A 17,446-nucleotide genomic window follows, 5' to 3' on the forward strand; every position below is an offset into this window, starting at 1 on the left:
CGCCTATGCACGGGCGTATCCACGAGGCCGCGTTCTCGCGAGGGGGAGACCGGACGGAGCGAAACAGCCTGCGAGAAGGCCGCGGCGAGAAGCGAGAGAACGGCGAATGTATCGACAAAGCCCGACCATAGAACCTAGACCGACGTGTCCTGAAGAAAAGAAAGAGAAAGAGCCTGGCGTAGTAAGAAGGGGCCGCGCGAGATGCGATAAAGAGCGCGGGGTATCCTTCGCGGTCGGTACGTCCGTGCACACGTATACCTGTGCGACGTCGGTGTAGATCAGGTCGCGAATCCACGGCGCGGTCGCGCCAGAAAACGTAGAAAGCCGGGGCGCCGCCACTGGGCTGAGTGTGGCCGCGGCGGTGGTTCTCGGCCCGGGCCGAGTCGAGTCGAGCGGAGTCGAGGGGAGTCGAGCGGAGTCGAGTCGAGTCGAGTCGAGTCGCAAGTCACCTCCGCTCACCTCACGGCGTGCTCGACTTCAGTCCGCGCTCGAGTCGTGCACCACGGAACACGCGAGAGTCAGCCGGGGCCGGCTGCCGCGACCGAGTTGGACGCACGCGCCCGAGCCATCGATAGAGATCAACGATAGACAGGACCGCACGTTTCGACCTGGATCACGTTGTCCGTAGATCGATCGTGAAATTAGAACGGTTAGGAAACTGCAATAGGAAACTTTAATTACATCGAGGTACGCGCTAGATAGATCCAAAGGGACAAAATAGACAAGTTTTTCGTCGAGTTTCGTCAGGATTCTCTATGGAGGTACTGGAGGCGGGAGTGGTGGCGTGAATCTCGTGACAACCGGCTAAATCGACGCACAACGCGCTCGAAATCACTAACGCCGTTGTATTATGTCACACTCCCACGCGAGCGACGGCCGCCGCTGCCGGTGCGACGGTGAACCGAGCCAACGTCGTCGTCGTTTGACATTTCCACGAGCGTGGAGAGGTTAACGCGAACCCGGGTGTTCGTGGCACCGTTCATACCGCTATTTTGTGCACGCATCGAGCCAGTGTTATGCTACGTCGCGATCATATCGTCATCTTTGTCATCGTCGTCGTCGTCATTGTCGTCATCGTGATTATGGTCGACGGGTGACAAACCAGCCTCCAACTCGTGATACAGGAGCGTGCAATTCGATGAGAAGATTCTCGTATCGTCGGATCTCAGTGACTTCTCTGGTGACTTATTGCTTGCGAGTAGAAGAACGTCCTGGTGTTTCGTTTACGCTGCCGTGTACGTGAGTAAATACGTACGAGCGCGTGACACGCGTGGCTGTCGATCGTAAGTACTCACCGATCGCTTCGTGAAATCGTGAAAGAGATCGTCGATGTTGGACACGGTAGCCAGGGGATAAGACTTCGTTGGTGTTCCTTTCGAACCAAGACAGTGGAGTTGTTCGAGGCACCGGTGCGAAATTAGAAGATTCTAACGTAAATCGACGAGGTTAAACAACGTATATCATACAGGGTGCATCGAGGAAACTATAAGGTAACGCATCACGGAGGAATCGAAGTTTGGCGCGCATTTCAGCGACGGGAATTGAACCGACGCGAGAGGACACACGCGATGTATCGACGGTCGAAAGGATGATCGTTGATCGATGAAGGATTATGCCTATCTAAAGCTGGGTGATGGGAACGCGTGATTTCAGCTTTGCGTGCTATTAGGCAAGTTTATGTATTTAACGATAAAACGCACACCGGTGTGTGGTCTCTTTATTGGAAACATAAAGCTGGCTAGCAGCGCGATCTCGCCGGTACGAAATCGCAATTGGAATGACATTGTAATGAAATCACAACGAAATCGCAAAGAAATCGCGTCGTCCATCGGTTATCGCGTCGCACCGGGCCTAAATTTCGAGTTGAAGTCGCGACCCGGTCGTGACTCGGGGCTATGAAATCGGTAATGAGCTGTAAATCTTGGAGGCGAGTTGTGCACGTTAACGTGGCCGCGCGTGTGAGTCACAGACGGCGAGAGCAGCGGGACGATACCGTCGATACATAGGCCAGGATCCGAGTCGAGTATTCTTTTTCCTTACGGTAGGAAATCGAAGGAAAGGATAATAAGCGAGAAATACACTCTCTCTTAGCCGGCGGCCGGTTTCGTCGTTGCGCCGCGCGTGGGTGTACAAGAGGAAGAGAGACGAAGAGAGAGGGGCGGGAGGGAGAGGGAAGGAGGCAACGCGCGCGCTTCGAGTCGATTTTTCGAAAATCCACCGTGAAACCTTCGTTAACGGCGATCCAAGAGTCGATAACCGAGTTCGTGCGCCGATCGATCGGCCGATCGATACCCGACCGATTTCGATCAGGGCTTCGTGTGTCGAAAATCGAAACGCGAACGAGCTGTTTGGCAAGGTCTCTTTGCTCGTGTTTAGAAGGTTGTATCCGACTGCTCCTTGTTTTTTTTTTTCTTTTTTTTATTCCATCGCCTTCCTTTTACTCTGCTTTCGTCGACCGATTTTCGTTGCGTAAGCAAGAATCGATTCGAAGCAGCAGGTATTATGAAAATTTTGGTATCGTTTAGTCCCGTGGCTTGAGTTTCTACACACACGGCAAGCATTTTCAGACCAGTTAGATGAATTCGATCTTTCGTTCGCGTGGGTGTTGCTTATTAAAGTTAGGCGGTATACGGGTGTTTTATAACGTGTGAGTTCGATACGAGGGTGAAATTAAAGTAGATAATAACAAGGAAAGCGATTCGTTCGAAGGTTTATCACTTGTATTATAGTCGATCTTTGTTTCAAGTTATCGCCACTTTTTCCGTTTCGATAATTGAGCCGAGAAAAGTAAATGTTGCTGCGGATAATGGCACTCGATTACTTGTCAATATGAACTGGAAGAATATTCGAAATTGTTGAACATATCGAAAGTTTCGTAAGAAGAAATATCTGAGAAACTATTTAAGTATCCTTTTAAAGAACAAATTTCATTAAGTACGATATCGATCTGTGATAAGAAATAATGATAGATAGAATACCTGTAACTCGAGAATAAAGTTGGGGTTAAATCTTTACGCTATCCTTTTTACCTAGTTCCAAGTAGCACTAACCAATCCCTGAAATTACGTTTACACGTTATGAAACATCACGCGTAGAGTGTTCTACGATCTTCAGAAATATTATCGTGATCTACCAAGGCTAAAAGGTGTGCACACTCCCCGAGTTAGTTATTACTGCTTCATTTTCAGCTTCATGCTGAATCGCGCAATCTCCTCATGCCATCAAAACCTGGCTTTGTGTTTAAATTTTCCAGCGCCAATTTTCAATACATTTTCCATTTTATGCAAACATATTAAAATGTATAACTCTTCGTTGAAACGTTATGTTCTGACAATATAGTCATTGAAATTAAATTAATCAGATTATCAATTAACCATTAATCAATTTAATGAGAACAAATTTAAATTTATACATCAGCATCGAAATATCTCGAAAATATTCCATCCTAAAAGTCCAACAATCGCAATTATATAAAAATTCGAAAAGTTAAATTAATTAAAATATCGCTTGTCTTAATAATTATTTTGGCTTCCACAAAACTCGATCAACTCATCAGCTATTTTTAAAACACTTTTATCTTCGCGCCTAACAGATTTGTCGTCACTTTAAATAAAAAGATATGTCATATTAAAATCCTCTTTTAACCATAAAGCGATATTAAAATTAGAAAATCAGCGAAAACGAGCGTATCACGTTTCTCTCATGTAATCTTCGACTGTATACCAATAAAAAATGTGTAACTCTTCCTCAAATCTATGCCTATGCAACACTCATTCTAAAATCATCTGCCCAAAATGTGCAACGTCGTGTTTCCCATATATCTATCACGTGCAAAGCGTTAAATACCTCCATTAATGCTGTAATTTCACACTCGATACAACCTGAAATGATAATGAGCTACGATCTCCGTAAATCACAGTTCAACATTCACGTCATTAACCAACAATTGATAAACCACGATAGACAATAGACATTTCCTCGAAGGTGCATCGACTAATCTCCTACGTTCGTTGTCACGATGTAAAATAGACATGAACGATGGCCGCGTTCTTTCGAATTTTACCGGTGCATTATAAATCGAAGCTTGCGCCATCGAGACGTGTCCTCGTCATATGAAATCGAACGACCTCGTCGTCGTTTGACGTCGTAATAGTTTAACCGATAATACGGTGATTCGAGAGGCCAGGTCGGATTCGATAGTCTGATGGAGGAGTTAAACGCTTCTAACTAGCCGCATTGAGCGTGTCCGTCGCACGATTGAGACGTGCACGCTCAACAGCACGATAACGAGACCGTAAATCGTCCCCAATGAGTTGGAAAAACCTGCGATGTTCCACGTCCGTTTTCTCCGAATTTCGTTTTTCTTCGGCTAAAGTTTTGCAGAGTTTGAATTAAACTTCATTTATATAGGGTCATTAAAATGAATGATGTATAATGTTGGCTGTATGATGTATAGTGTTTGAGATACCATATAAATTCTGACGCTATTATGGTATGGAGTGATTTCTGTTTTTAGCACGAATAATTTAGGAAATTTGAAGAATTCGTTTTCCAGGTGAAACAAGTCCGAAAATTTAGTTGATAAATAGTTATAATCGAAACTGATAATATTTGAGATAGTATATCATCGCTTGGTAAAGATACAGGTATTTTATATAGCAGTTTCGTAGAACTGGATTAGCTAGTTGAATGAGTTTATAGTTTGGTGAAATATGAGGTAGTTTTGGTTGTTTGTTGCTCGAGTGTCTACCACTTTGTCATTCAATATACTCCGAATGTTGAATATACAAATCACACGCTTACGTACGTTGGTCTGACAGATCTTTTTTCATCTAACACTAACTTTCTCATCCAGGTAAATATTTTTGGTTTATCCTTCCAAATTCAGAAATACGGTTACCTATCTTCCCCTTGTCTAAATAACGTCAGTTATCTAACCCTATTAAAAAATGTGACTGGAAAATTATAGTCGTCGTACAAAGCTTTATCACAATACGTATATATCAACTATTTTTATTCTTCTTTGCCCTTGAACAAAGTCTTTTAAACATATCCTCCATGTTTCAACTTCATTTTAGCAAACACGAGGAATTTGCAACGTTTTTAGAGATTGTTCAACGTAAAATTGTAACGAAAAATACACATCGGTCAGACTATCTTCATATTTGGTTCAAACTGAAGATATTTTTTAATGTTAGAAAAACATACATAACTAGGATTAAAATACCTAAAGCAACGCAGCTAAAGCGTAGTTAAAATTTAGTTTCTTCGAAAAGAAAGAGCGTATCCCGTCTCTACGTTGCTATAATTTTCACCAAACAATCCTGCATAATATTCGCTCAGTCCAGACGAGACTGATATAAAATCAGAATCTAAAGTGTACGCGCATAAACGCGTGTGCCCCACCGTCCACATATTCGTACACACGTATGCGTGCGCGTTGCAAACGAACGAAGGTCTCAATCGTGGCAAGCCATAACGCAATAATAATCATAATGCCAGATCGATACGCGATATTCGTTGCATCGCACGGTGTATGTCATTACAAGGATGGAGGCACGAAAGCACACGGAATGCCGCGGAGTCGCGTAACGATGTCACGCTGAAAAATCCGCTTAAATTATCGGTTTCTTGGCAGGGAGAGCGGCTTGTCCCTTTTTCCTCGCGTGCCAACCTTTTTTTTCCCTCTCCCTCTTTCTCTTTCCTCGCCTCTTTCTCTCCTTCCCTCCTTCTTTTCATTCGACGTTTCTACGCGATTTTCATGGCGATATGCATCTCCTGTTGGCCGATCGCGGCGGTGACTCGCGAAGAAAGTAAATAATATGCAAGAGCCGCGTAATGAGCGTACAATTACCGCGCGAGATTGTTCGATATACGGCTTGTAAAATCTGGAAATTGTAAATCAACGTTCCCGAACCAGCAACTTTCTAACCGCGTTTCGCCTCGAGGAGCCCACGAGTTCACCCTCTCGTTTCGTGCACACGGTGGCCGACGTTTTTGGAAATTCCACGTTGATAATTGACGGCCACCGATTCGATACAAAGCGGCACACGCGGTGCGTTTCCATCTCAGGATGAAAAGTCGGTTTTCGAAATGGAATGCGCGCGCGTTGCACGTGTGTCGTGGGGGCTTTAATGGCGCACGAAAGGTCTAAGTTCAAGCGTTGCTTCGATTGCCGAGTGAATTCCTGCGGATGACTCTCGAATTACGCTACGACACCGTCGCGTCGCGGAGAATAGGAGGATCGAAAAGTGATCGAGGCGCCGTGTTCTTCGCGCTTCGCGGTGGAAATTTCAATTTTCGTGCTAATGGAACGAGGCACGATTAACCTAGAAAGATCGTGATTTATAACGCGAACGATCGAGCGGCGAACCACGCTGCTGGAAAATTGATTTTATTCAAATTCATCGAATTCATCAACGTCCGTGAAGTTATCCATTTTCGAGATTTATCGGGGATACGTTATTAACGGTTCTTTATTCTATCCCTAAACGTCACCGTTTAATGATCTTCCATGGAAGAAGCGCGTGTACCTGGAAATATTCGACATGTCGTTAATTCCCGGTATCTGTAAAAACTCGGAAACCTTAAGCTCGCGTTTAGATGATACAGAGACGAGCTATGTGGCCATCTTCGGCTTCCCTTTCTAAAGTTTGCAGTGTGACGGGATAAGATCACAGGTTCGCGGGCAACGTGGGTATCTGGTTTCATAGTTTTTAGGTGCTAAATCGTATGCAGGCCCGCGACGGTTAATTGCATCTTAAGAAAAGAGAAACGCAACGTTTTACTGTCGACTCGTTCAGATAACTCGTTGGTAATTTATTGGCGATTGGCTACTTTACGATATATGTATATATATATACTATATATATATATACTACTATATATATAGTATATATACATGTATATATGTGTATATGTACATATATACATATACCGTGGTCACCAGCGTGATTAACACCCAATCGCTTAAGCCACGAAGGAAACGGCGCTTGCCAGCCCAACCCAGTAGTCGACGATTAATTTCTGGAGGAAATTATAAGTTTAAAACGGTCCACGGTCTCTGTGTCGTGCCACTTGCAAGAGGTACCGAAAATTATTGGCGGCCTATTTCCTCGATAATTGGATCGTTCGTCAACCATGGACAATAAGGAAATAAATAATTATTCGAATACAGCGAGAAAGCGTATATTTCACGTGATCTGATCGCGTTTGTCATTGGCAGATTGATCATGAGGCCAGGAGTGGAAGGCTGTCGAGCTAAGAACATTTAACGATTTTCTTACGATATACGTTATATTTTTGCTATATATATTTTTCCTACTGTTTATTAATAGGTAAAAGGTATTAAGCTTCTATAAATAAGACGATTGGCGATTTTACCTTTGAATTTCCTGGAGAAGAATTTTCGTTTGTATCGAAGAAATTTTAACTGTTTTGAAAGTTCAGTAGAATAAAAAGAATTAGACTGGGACATAAACGATCTTTTTTAACTGCAGACTACGAAAATATATTACGAAGATTTAAAAATAAAAACGATTTACGTTATAGAATCGTTTAATAGAAATATGTAATATATGTATGTTACTCAATATTTTTAAGACCTATCTATACGCTTTTAACAGCGAGACAAATGAAACCAATCTTGCTGATGGAGTATACAATACGTTATACCAATACATTGTATCAATAATAAGTTTTACAAGTCGATAGCAATTCTTTAAAATATGAATTTATGAAAAAAATTTTGTACGCCACTACGTGTGTGTGTATAGCGAAAGAAAGCCACGGAAGAACGTGATCGCGTAAAATATCGCCACGAAGAAATTGGATCGATCGATGGGTCCCTCGAGGTCTTGTTATTCTCTTTCCTATATTAGATTAGGTGCAACTCGACGATACCTCTGATTTGATGGACCATAATATCGATAGCGATTATAGCTGTTCGCATGATTTGCCGCACAGTAGTGATTAACGCTCCGATCGTTGTTTCGCGGATAGAAGCCGATCGATATCGGAGCCTCCGATACCAATGATTATCTCGTATCGCGTTTTGAACCCGTCCATTAGCCGAACCTTATTACCGACTCATCGCCGTTGAAATTAACCAGACACTTTCATTAACCCGGTCTTTAAACCGTGATCAGTCCGAGTATTATGTAATGAACATCAGAATCTTTGTGCACGTATTCTATGGTTTCTATCGTTTACCTTCGTCAGCTTTTATCAACCTTTCGACTTTTTCCATTCGACTAATCTATCATCGTGGAATTCCTAACGCCGAAGCTTCGTCCGAATTAATCAAGTTACTTGAATTTGAGTCGCTGGAATTTGTAATTATTTGGAGTTACGTAATGCGACGTCGAGTTTATGTTTATAAAGCCTTAAATCAGATTAGTCGACTCGAAGTTGTTTCGGTTGATTTGATTTTAACCGGATAATGGATATCTCGTTGAAAGAAATGGCGATTAGTGGAATGTCTGTAACAATGAGAGATATTGTAAGTGTATCAAGGAACGTTTGAAAAATCAGTAGCAAAAAGAATCAAACGAAGAATCGGATTGTAAAATATATCGCAGTTGTTTTGCTGTATCTAGGGCTTAGATAGAGAAAGACGTGATAATGATTTGAAATGTTGATGATTTGCGCAATACAATAAACGATTTGGTTGTGACAAAATCGACTTGATTTAGGGAACCAATATCGGAGCATGAAATTAGAAATAACTACGTTGCTAGCAGCTATTGGCTCTTTCAAGTCGAAGATGATTAAAACGTTCTTCATTTCGCTTGAAACTCGAAGAAATATTTCAAACCAACATGTTACTAAAGCGTTTCAGATTGCTTGAATTCATGCAACTTGACATCAAATAACGTGACTGATGAAAATGAGGCGAAATGACCAATTTGCGATTTTTCATAACAATTTTATAAATCCACAACGGTACATCTTTGAAATTTTAAATGTTTCTTTAATAAAATCTCTGCCTTTTTGAGGCAATGGAATTTTAAAGTCTCATATTTGAATCGTCGACAATTCTAGTGTTAATCCCTCAAGCGTTATGTTTCATTATTGAGAAAATACTGCACAGTTGCGTGATTTTTCGTCGCTAACATATACATTATACTATATCATAAGCAATACAATGCTTTGAAGACTGAATTTACTATTAGAAAAAGACGGATAACTTTGAAGAAGGTGGTTAGTGTGACGAGCTATTCCAAGATCCAAAACAGTACAGTTCCATACGTCGATATATTCGACGTAAACATTTAGATACACGGCAACTTTCATAATCTTATTATATCCGCCGTTCACAATGTGATTGTGGTTTTCGTGTGTATATTTTATGTGACATAACTGTTTAAGAGGTTAAGAGGATATTTCAAATCAAACGAATGACACGTCGAAACAGGTTTCAAATTGCTTAAATTCAGTTAACTTGAATAATTTTAACTTAACTTAACGTACAATTTCGTTTTGTTAGCAGAATCCTGTACCAGAAGAAAGAGCGAGGAAGATCGTCGTTTTGGATTTTTCTTTGTCGTCGAAGATCGCGATTTGAGTGCAATGTTTAAAGTCTCGAGACGGGAAATGGACGATAATCACGCGAGTGCGTCTCGTTGCAACTTACGTTGTTCAGATTCGCTTGTAATCGACGAGACGGGGAAGTGAATCGAGTACATATACGGTATTCAAGTAAGAAACGGAGGACCAAAAAGAGGACAGTGTCATAACGCGTGTGAAATGGATGGTACGCCAAAGAAAATCGAAGCAGTGTTAATATATGGATGCCCATGGGTGGAATTTGGCCGAAATGTGCCAGCGCTACCATCACGCTGTACCAGCAGCCCAAAATTCTTCGCCAGCTAGGGATCCCTCAGCTGCCATCGTGCAAGGCTTGTCAACGGCTACGCACATTGAGCAGGCCAGCCCTTCTTATTCCCATTACACGTAAGTATTTTCTGCTTTTTAACTGCATTTTTCCGTTAGTAGCGAAATAAGTAGTAATAAGAAGCAAATAGTAACATACTGCCGGCTACATAAGTATGAGGACATCTACTCGTTAGATTTATTAAAAAAATTTAGCGAATATTAAGTATGTATAATTTTATCAGTGTTTTACGTCGTAAAATACGTACGTATATAACCGTTCATACGCATACCAGTTCATTTTCGATCAGTAATTTTAGGTAACTTTTCGTTTCTTGCATATTTAATTAAATGGTTAAATTTTATTTTAAAAAGTTTGTTTCGAACAAATTAAGGTAACACGTAGCGATAAAAACTATCGAGTGATATTCTAGGAACTTGGAAGAATTTTTATGTTGAATGATTTTTAATATTTAAAATTTTTCATAATTTTCTAAGATACAGAAACTGAAAAAAAATGATGTCAGTAAAAATAAGGTTGCTTAGGGGGAGGGATAATAATACACGCGAAGGCAGATTTAAAAGTTCCCTAAATAACAATTGCAATAAGAAATAAAGCAACTTCTTATAAAATTTATAGGCGTTGATACGGATTATTCTCGTTATTGTTTAATTCTGTCGCATCCGTGAACGAGATAACTTACGTATTTTTCTTCGATCTCTACAACTGAATGTCGTTTCATGTAGAAGAAGAATCGCGATCTGTCTCTAAAATCTACGGACAAAATAAATCATGTCTTTTTTCATTAACCATTCATAGATTAGTAAAGAGTTTAGAGTAATCTAAATGAAAAGAAGCTAAACAACGACTAAATTGAACGTTACTAGAATACGCGACATTGGAATTTGTATTATATTTTCGCCTTCTATAAAACCGTACAAGTCATAAATTCGTAAAACACGAAAAATGATCGATCCGTCGCATACGAAATGATTAAATCCACGAAATTTCACGAATGAATACCACCCGTAAAACACTATTTCGTACACCATCGAATCCCAAGAAGATGCTTGAAAACGAAGGAAAGAAGGGAAGAAAAAGACGAAAGTAGGCAATCAAAGACTGTAACTATAAAACGGGAAAAATCAATCAATCAACGGGAGGAGCGTAATTTTTCGCCCCTTTCATTGATCCGAAATTACAACGTGGTGGTGGATAGAGGGACTCGCGAAAAATGGCGGCGTTTCGGCGTTTTCGCACGTGCCTCGACCACGTAGTCATCTTATCGCAGCCACGGGACGTTCTCAATTGTATTATATATATTAATAACGATACAGCGAATTAGGGATAAGTATACGATTCCGCGGTCAGGCCTCGGTAATCCTGTTATTAGCGCGGCGATTAGGGGAAGATGATCCTCAGGCAAATTGCAGGGGCGTATACCGCGGTGTTTGGTTAACGTAATCGCCAATCACTATCGTTGATCCTCTGTTGCGAGAGACAGAGAAAACAGAGGAGAAAGACCGGTGGAGAGGAAGGGAGAGACAAGGTAAAGGATCGACGAGAGGAACAGGGTCGATGCGTCGGTGGGTACGAACCCCCTCGGGACCCCACGGCATTTCCCTTCTTCGAGAATTTTCTCGTTTACATGGAACCTCGAAGCGAGCCAACTCGAGATCTCGTTCGTGTCCCGCAGACATTCGTGCCGTGAGTCGATTAAATTGCAGTTTACGCTCGGATTCAATATTTCACTGTTATTACGTGGAATTGGCGTAACCAAACGGCAGAAAAGTCTCTTCTTTAAACAGTCCGAGATTATTAGGTTGACCATGTCCGAGGAATTTTCTATTCCGTTCGGCCGTGATACGACGGGCAATTTATGCGCACAGACTAGAATGTTGGTATTTCTCTATCCTCTGGTATTTTATCGGTTGACGTATCGGCGCGATTTTTGCTTTCTCTGTTAACAAATTACTTCTTCCTTTGAGATTTCTTGCTTTCACGATACCACATCACGCAGTTATCAAAGCTGAGGCTTTGAGCGTAAACGTTCTTTTGCGAAAAGCATCCTAATATTTCGCAATGTTGCAGCCATTGATATCAGAGTATCATTCGGCTCCCGACGAGTTCTTATTCGTTTCAACAGAATATTTCAAGCTTATACTTGTGATAGCTTTTTGATAAGAAGCTATGCTCTCTTTCTTGTTATTAGTTCGTTGAGATCATTGGATTAACCGTGTCTATGGAATTTTTTATTTGGTCCTCTTCATGATACGACAAATAATTTATCGAGCCTAGAATGTTGCTATTTCTGTACTGTAATACTTGTAATGTTGGTGTTTCGTTTTGGTTTCTCTGTTGACAAATTAGGTCTTTCACGACCTGATACCACATATATACGTATACAAGTTGAGGTTTGTATGAATGTAAGTATTGTTTTGGAAAAAGATATTTTAGAGTTATTGATATTACCGTGTCGCGTACGATAAATTTTTGTTTTGCTTTTCTTGCAAGTTGGTATATGTTATGATTGTCGAGGAAAGTATATAAAGATGCAAAAACGTGCAGAATATTCGTGCTATGTGTATACCACTTCTTAATTCAAAAATGTTCTATTTTATTGAGTACTAAGACTGTCAAAAGAAGATTCAAATAATTACAGCTCTAGGACTTTTAGACATCACGCACAGTGGCTGACAAACTTGTAGAAATTTTTTGTGAATATATTATGTGTGCTCAGCAAAACATTTTGAAATTTCATTACTTCCATTACCACATTATCCACTGTTTTATGCTCATTATTACCATATGATAATATTGGTAAAATTTGATATGCATAAGAAGCAATAAGATATTTAGTGCAAATATATTTTTCCAGAGATCACAAACATATTTAATCAGACAACTATAATGTATCTTCAGGTTAAGTTCAAATCTTAAAGTAAACATCTTGTAACTTCCATATACTTCAGATTGATTACATACAATGCATATACGTACAATGTCCTTGTATAAATAACTTGAAGACATATACTAAAAGGAAAAAAGGCTTAAATATACCTCTTACCTACAAAAGAACCTAGTCCGATTAGCATTATCAGGTAGAATTGGATAGACGGTAAACGTCAAGAGTATTACATATTTCATTAACAACAATTTAAATTGCAAACTGTGCAGTAGACGCGAAATGGAGACATTGGAACATATTCTAATCAAGTGTGCTCAATATAGATCTTAATGTGGACTAGCATTATCCTTAAAAAATATGGAGATTCTAAGTATTTATCTCGCTCCAAGAGAAAAGCTAATAGAAGATACATGCGTAAAATTATGCATGAGATTAAGATCCCTCTACTTAGGAGAATGAATAGGAAAACAAGTCAGACGCTATAATAGAAACAAGGTAAAGAAAATTAATCTGCCGAGCAGTAACAAACCACAATCTTTACGAAACAGTTGATCTATTGCATAAAACTAAAACACGATTTGTATTATCGTACACGCGTACACTTATGTGGTTGATAACTGGTGGTACACGCGGAAAGGGGTTGATTCTATGCGAAAAAAGAAGTCAAAAATATAGAATAAAATTTTTTTTTTTTAATTTTTCCGTCGAGACAACGATCTACAGTGAGATCCGTTATAACGTACCGCACGTGTACCGAGCGAAAATTCAAAGTCGATTTTCTCGAAAACAAAGCCTCAAACGAAAAATGTTTATTCTATATTTTCGACTTCTTTTTTCGCGTAGAATCATCCCCTTTCCGCTTGTACCACCAGTTACCGCCCTGTATATATATATATATTTTGTTGCGCGTAAGTCTCATACAATAAATAAATATTATTACATAGCACTATCACTACTACTACTACTGCTTCAGATTGGTTTTAAATTTCGCCAATATGACAATGCTAAAGGTGTCCTTTTACACGGTATTAAAGAAATTTCAGAATGTTGTATATAGTAAATGTTGAAATATTTTTGTGAATCGCTTGCTTTTAGCGAAACGAACAAACGCGTGTCAGTGGAAGAAAGTAGCCGGTGGAACGGAAGAAAAACGAAAATAAAACGGTTCCGAGATCGACTTCTCAACTGTTGTCATTTCCTGGCGACGAAAATCATCTTCATTAAAATTGTTCCGGTCGGTTCCATCCGTTGCTCGCGCGGCCGTCGCATGGATCGCGAACCATGTCACGATATTCAGTCACATGTCCCGGCGAGTAACTCTCGTAGCCTAGATTCAAAGTGTCAAGGAGTGATGTATATTTTCAACGTGTCGTCTCTTCCACACTCGACGCGTCTCAGCGAACATCCACCGCCTTTTTCTTCGAAATGTCGTTCGTATGGCGCTTACGCGATCAGTGACAAGCCAATTGGCTCGATACACACACACATACATCAGTTGGAAGGTTTTCTTCGTTTCGCTATCTATATATTTTCATTTGCAATCACGCGATATTTTAGATCAATTGCGATCACGAGTTTGTGTCACGAGTTTGACAGTAGAATCGTTTCGATTTTCTCCTTTAACGATCAAACTTTTAATGACAAATGAAATGTGGTGAGTTGAGCCGTTTAAGAAAAAGCTTCCTTTTACATTCGTTTGATCTCGTTCATCGTTGAAAGTCATAAACGATAAAACAGGTGAAACATAATAATGTGGAAACGTGCACGAAATACGAAGTTTGATTATGTTATAATACTTTTTCCATGCAACGTAATTTTTTATGCAATGCACTTGTTGCAACGACATGTTCTACGCGAACATCGTAAGGATTATTATTTATAGGATCGAAGCGTCGATGATATATTGTTTACGCTAATGGAATCTCCAAACAAGCAATTACAGATAGAATAGAAGAAAATTACATAATATTCTCGAGTTTATATATATACTCGTATGTAAAATTATAATACTTAGGATCACAGATCGAGGAAATTGAACACTCTGACTAACTGCAACTTCCTTAATTAACTATCTAGTTATTATCATTTTTATTACTTTACGTAAGAGACATATTTTTCCTCCAAGCATTACACATCAACGTAATTGTACAAGAAACAAATTTATAAAATAAACGAATCCAGTGCTCAAAACGTTTTCCCCGATACATATTTCTTGTTCCTCTCGAATTTCTGTTAAATTTTATATAATTTCATAATGACACGCACAATTTCCTATCTCCAATAAATTCCTGACAACCGTTTAATCCTCGAAATCTATGAAATTGCTGTCAAACTTCTGTTAAATTCTACCTGCATTCAATTTCCTCTTTTCAATAAATTCAAGTTTTTCCCGTTGCCTGTTCGAAATTTCTTTGCAAGCTGCTTAAAGATGAAAATCGACGAGCAACTTCTCGACAGCTGGCGGTGGAAAAAACGGCAAGATTTCCATCGATCCCCGAAGGTCGACAACCTATCGTCGAAGCAACGAGGCCGATTCGCAAACATCAATTATATCGACGAAACGTCAATAATTCCATGAACGATAAACTACGCGATGCGTGCCGCTTTTTCTCGGTATCAATGTCGCGTCGGGATTCACGAAGCTTCTCGATGCGTCGCGATCGAACAATACCTGGACTTCCCCCGAATTTCAAACGGGCAACAACAGCTTTCGATCGATCGGCAAACGAAGGTAAAATAATAAGCGAGAGAGCCGGCCGCGATGACACGACGCGACTCGCGGACTATCCGTCTGCGTCAGATTGCGCCCGTAATTTTTGCGATCACGATGACTCAGATCGGTGACTTGACAACTGGTCGGTTACTACGTATTAATTACGGATAAAAATCAATTACGGTAATTTCGAGGGAATCGCCTCCTTTCAGCGGCGAGCCGCGTTCCTTGAGCGACGTTTCCGTGAATCGCAATTCCACCTCAGGTTCTCTCTGTCCTTTCGTTCCCATTACGTGTTTTAATTGCAGAGATGTATCATTTTTCTTTGGTTCTGGAGATGCATTCGGAAAGATTTTACTTTGTGTATCTTGGCACAGTGATTGACGAATAAAGCTTGAAAGATTATTTTATCGTAATTTTATAGTAATTTTAGAGAACTGAATTATATCTTTTTCTAGAGCGACGAATAGAAGTAATGTATATGCTAAGTTAGATGGTTGTTATTAATATGGCGAAAAGTACGAGGTACTTGAGAAGTAATACAAGTAATACGTTTTTAAATGACTATGCAAACGCGTTTTAAAAAGATCTCTTTATTTCTTTATTTATAACTTCGGTTATTTTTCAATACCATCAACATTCCTACTTAAACGCTTATCGTAACTTTACACAAGTTTTCGTACGTATCTATCCTTGTCACACACTTCCGCCGCGAGTCCACATATCGTTTCACGTCGTTCTTCAAATCATCGTTTCTTGCGTTATTCGCTCGAAAACTCTTTAAATTTTGTAAGAAAATGGAAATCAGGCTCGTTTCATGAATTTATCATTTTTTCATTGCCCGTATTTAATTGCTGCACCCGTCATCTTACAAATCCATAGCTTCATTACTGGAAAACTGCTATAAGTCGAAGGTAAATTCTTCTTGGAACAATGATTTCAGCATTCAAGAAGCGTAAAAGTACGGGAGATCGCACTTCGTCATCGCCGAGGTTTTCACTTCGTATAGTTGTTTCGAACGTATGGACAATTAATTATTAACGTGGCAAGATTAATTATTAAAGTACAAAATTTTGTATGATTTATGTCAACGTATGAATTAAGCTAAGTGACCTTCTTTCAAGCACATCCTATCGATTTATATCCTTCTATACATGATCGGATATTACTTTGTGAACGAGTCTCGTATCTAGTACACGGTTACTAACACTCATATGCAAATTTATACTTTCTTCCAACCACAACTGTATCTGCCTGTGTATGTGTGTGTGAATATTTCATTTGATAAACTGCTTGTTGAAGTAATTTATACGTGTAGTAGATCATCTTGAAGGAAGTTAAGTGGTTCTTGGAAATGACATAAGGAGGGAATAGTTTAGTATATTTTATTTTTCGTCAAATATTTTAATCGATGTTAAAGGAACGTGTCAATACAATAGGCAGAAGATGGACAAATAAATTATTTGTACCTGTTCGTGTTTCCTAACGAGGTCCTGTTTCAGTATGTTCGTTTCTCTATTCTTACAGTTCTAACTTTGAGATGATATATTTTGTTAATTAAGATAAATTAAGATAACATTTTAAACATATTGTAATATTTCAATATATGAAAGTTAAAACAAACATAACAAGATACATGTCAATACGTTCTATATCTTCTGTATATCTCATTCTTACGTTACATAATTTCTCACATCTTTATACGTTTAATGTAAATGTACTTATCTAACGTAAAACAATTTGAAGCCCTTTTTCTCGTTTGAGATTAGGTTCACCTTCCATTTCCTCGAGACAGATCGTCATTTAATTGCAATAATATAGGCAATAATGCAAATTTGAACGAATTTTAAAAATGTAATGGTTCGTTGTAAAAGGACTATTAAAATTATTAAATGTCTAAATGTGAAAGTTATCTTTGGACTGTATACTGTCTTAATTCCATCAGCTCCAA

General features: G+C 39.5%; 1 protein-coding gene across 2 annotated transcripts in view; it reads left to right on the forward strand.

The window, feature by feature from the left end:
• Positions 1-382: 382 nt before the first annotated feature.
• LOC117211474 (putative transcription factor SOX-15) overlaps positions 383-17,446 on the forward strand; it is a 68,128-nt gene continuing 51,064 nt past the window's right edge. Inside the window, exons 1-2 of one of the 2 annotated variants that reach the window (XM_033455400.1) lie at positions 383-1,490; positions 9,488-9,954. In XM_033455400.1, coding sequence (XP_033311291.1) covers positions 9,788-9,954 — 167 coding nt within the window. In that variant the 5' untranslated portion in view covers positions 383-1,490; positions 9,488-9,787. The remainder of the gene's footprint in view (positions 1,491-9,487; positions 9,955-17,446) is intronic. The other variant, XM_033455401.1, reaches the window with a different exon arrangement.

Source organism: Bombus bifarius, unplaced genomic scaffold (genome assembly GCF_011952205.1).
Source record: "Bombus bifarius isolate JDL3187 unplaced genomic scaffold, Bbif_JDL3187 scf7180000008234, whole genome shotgun sequence".
Taxonomy (NCBI): Eukaryota; Metazoa; Arthropoda; class Insecta; order Hymenoptera; family Apidae; genus Bombus; species Bombus bifarius.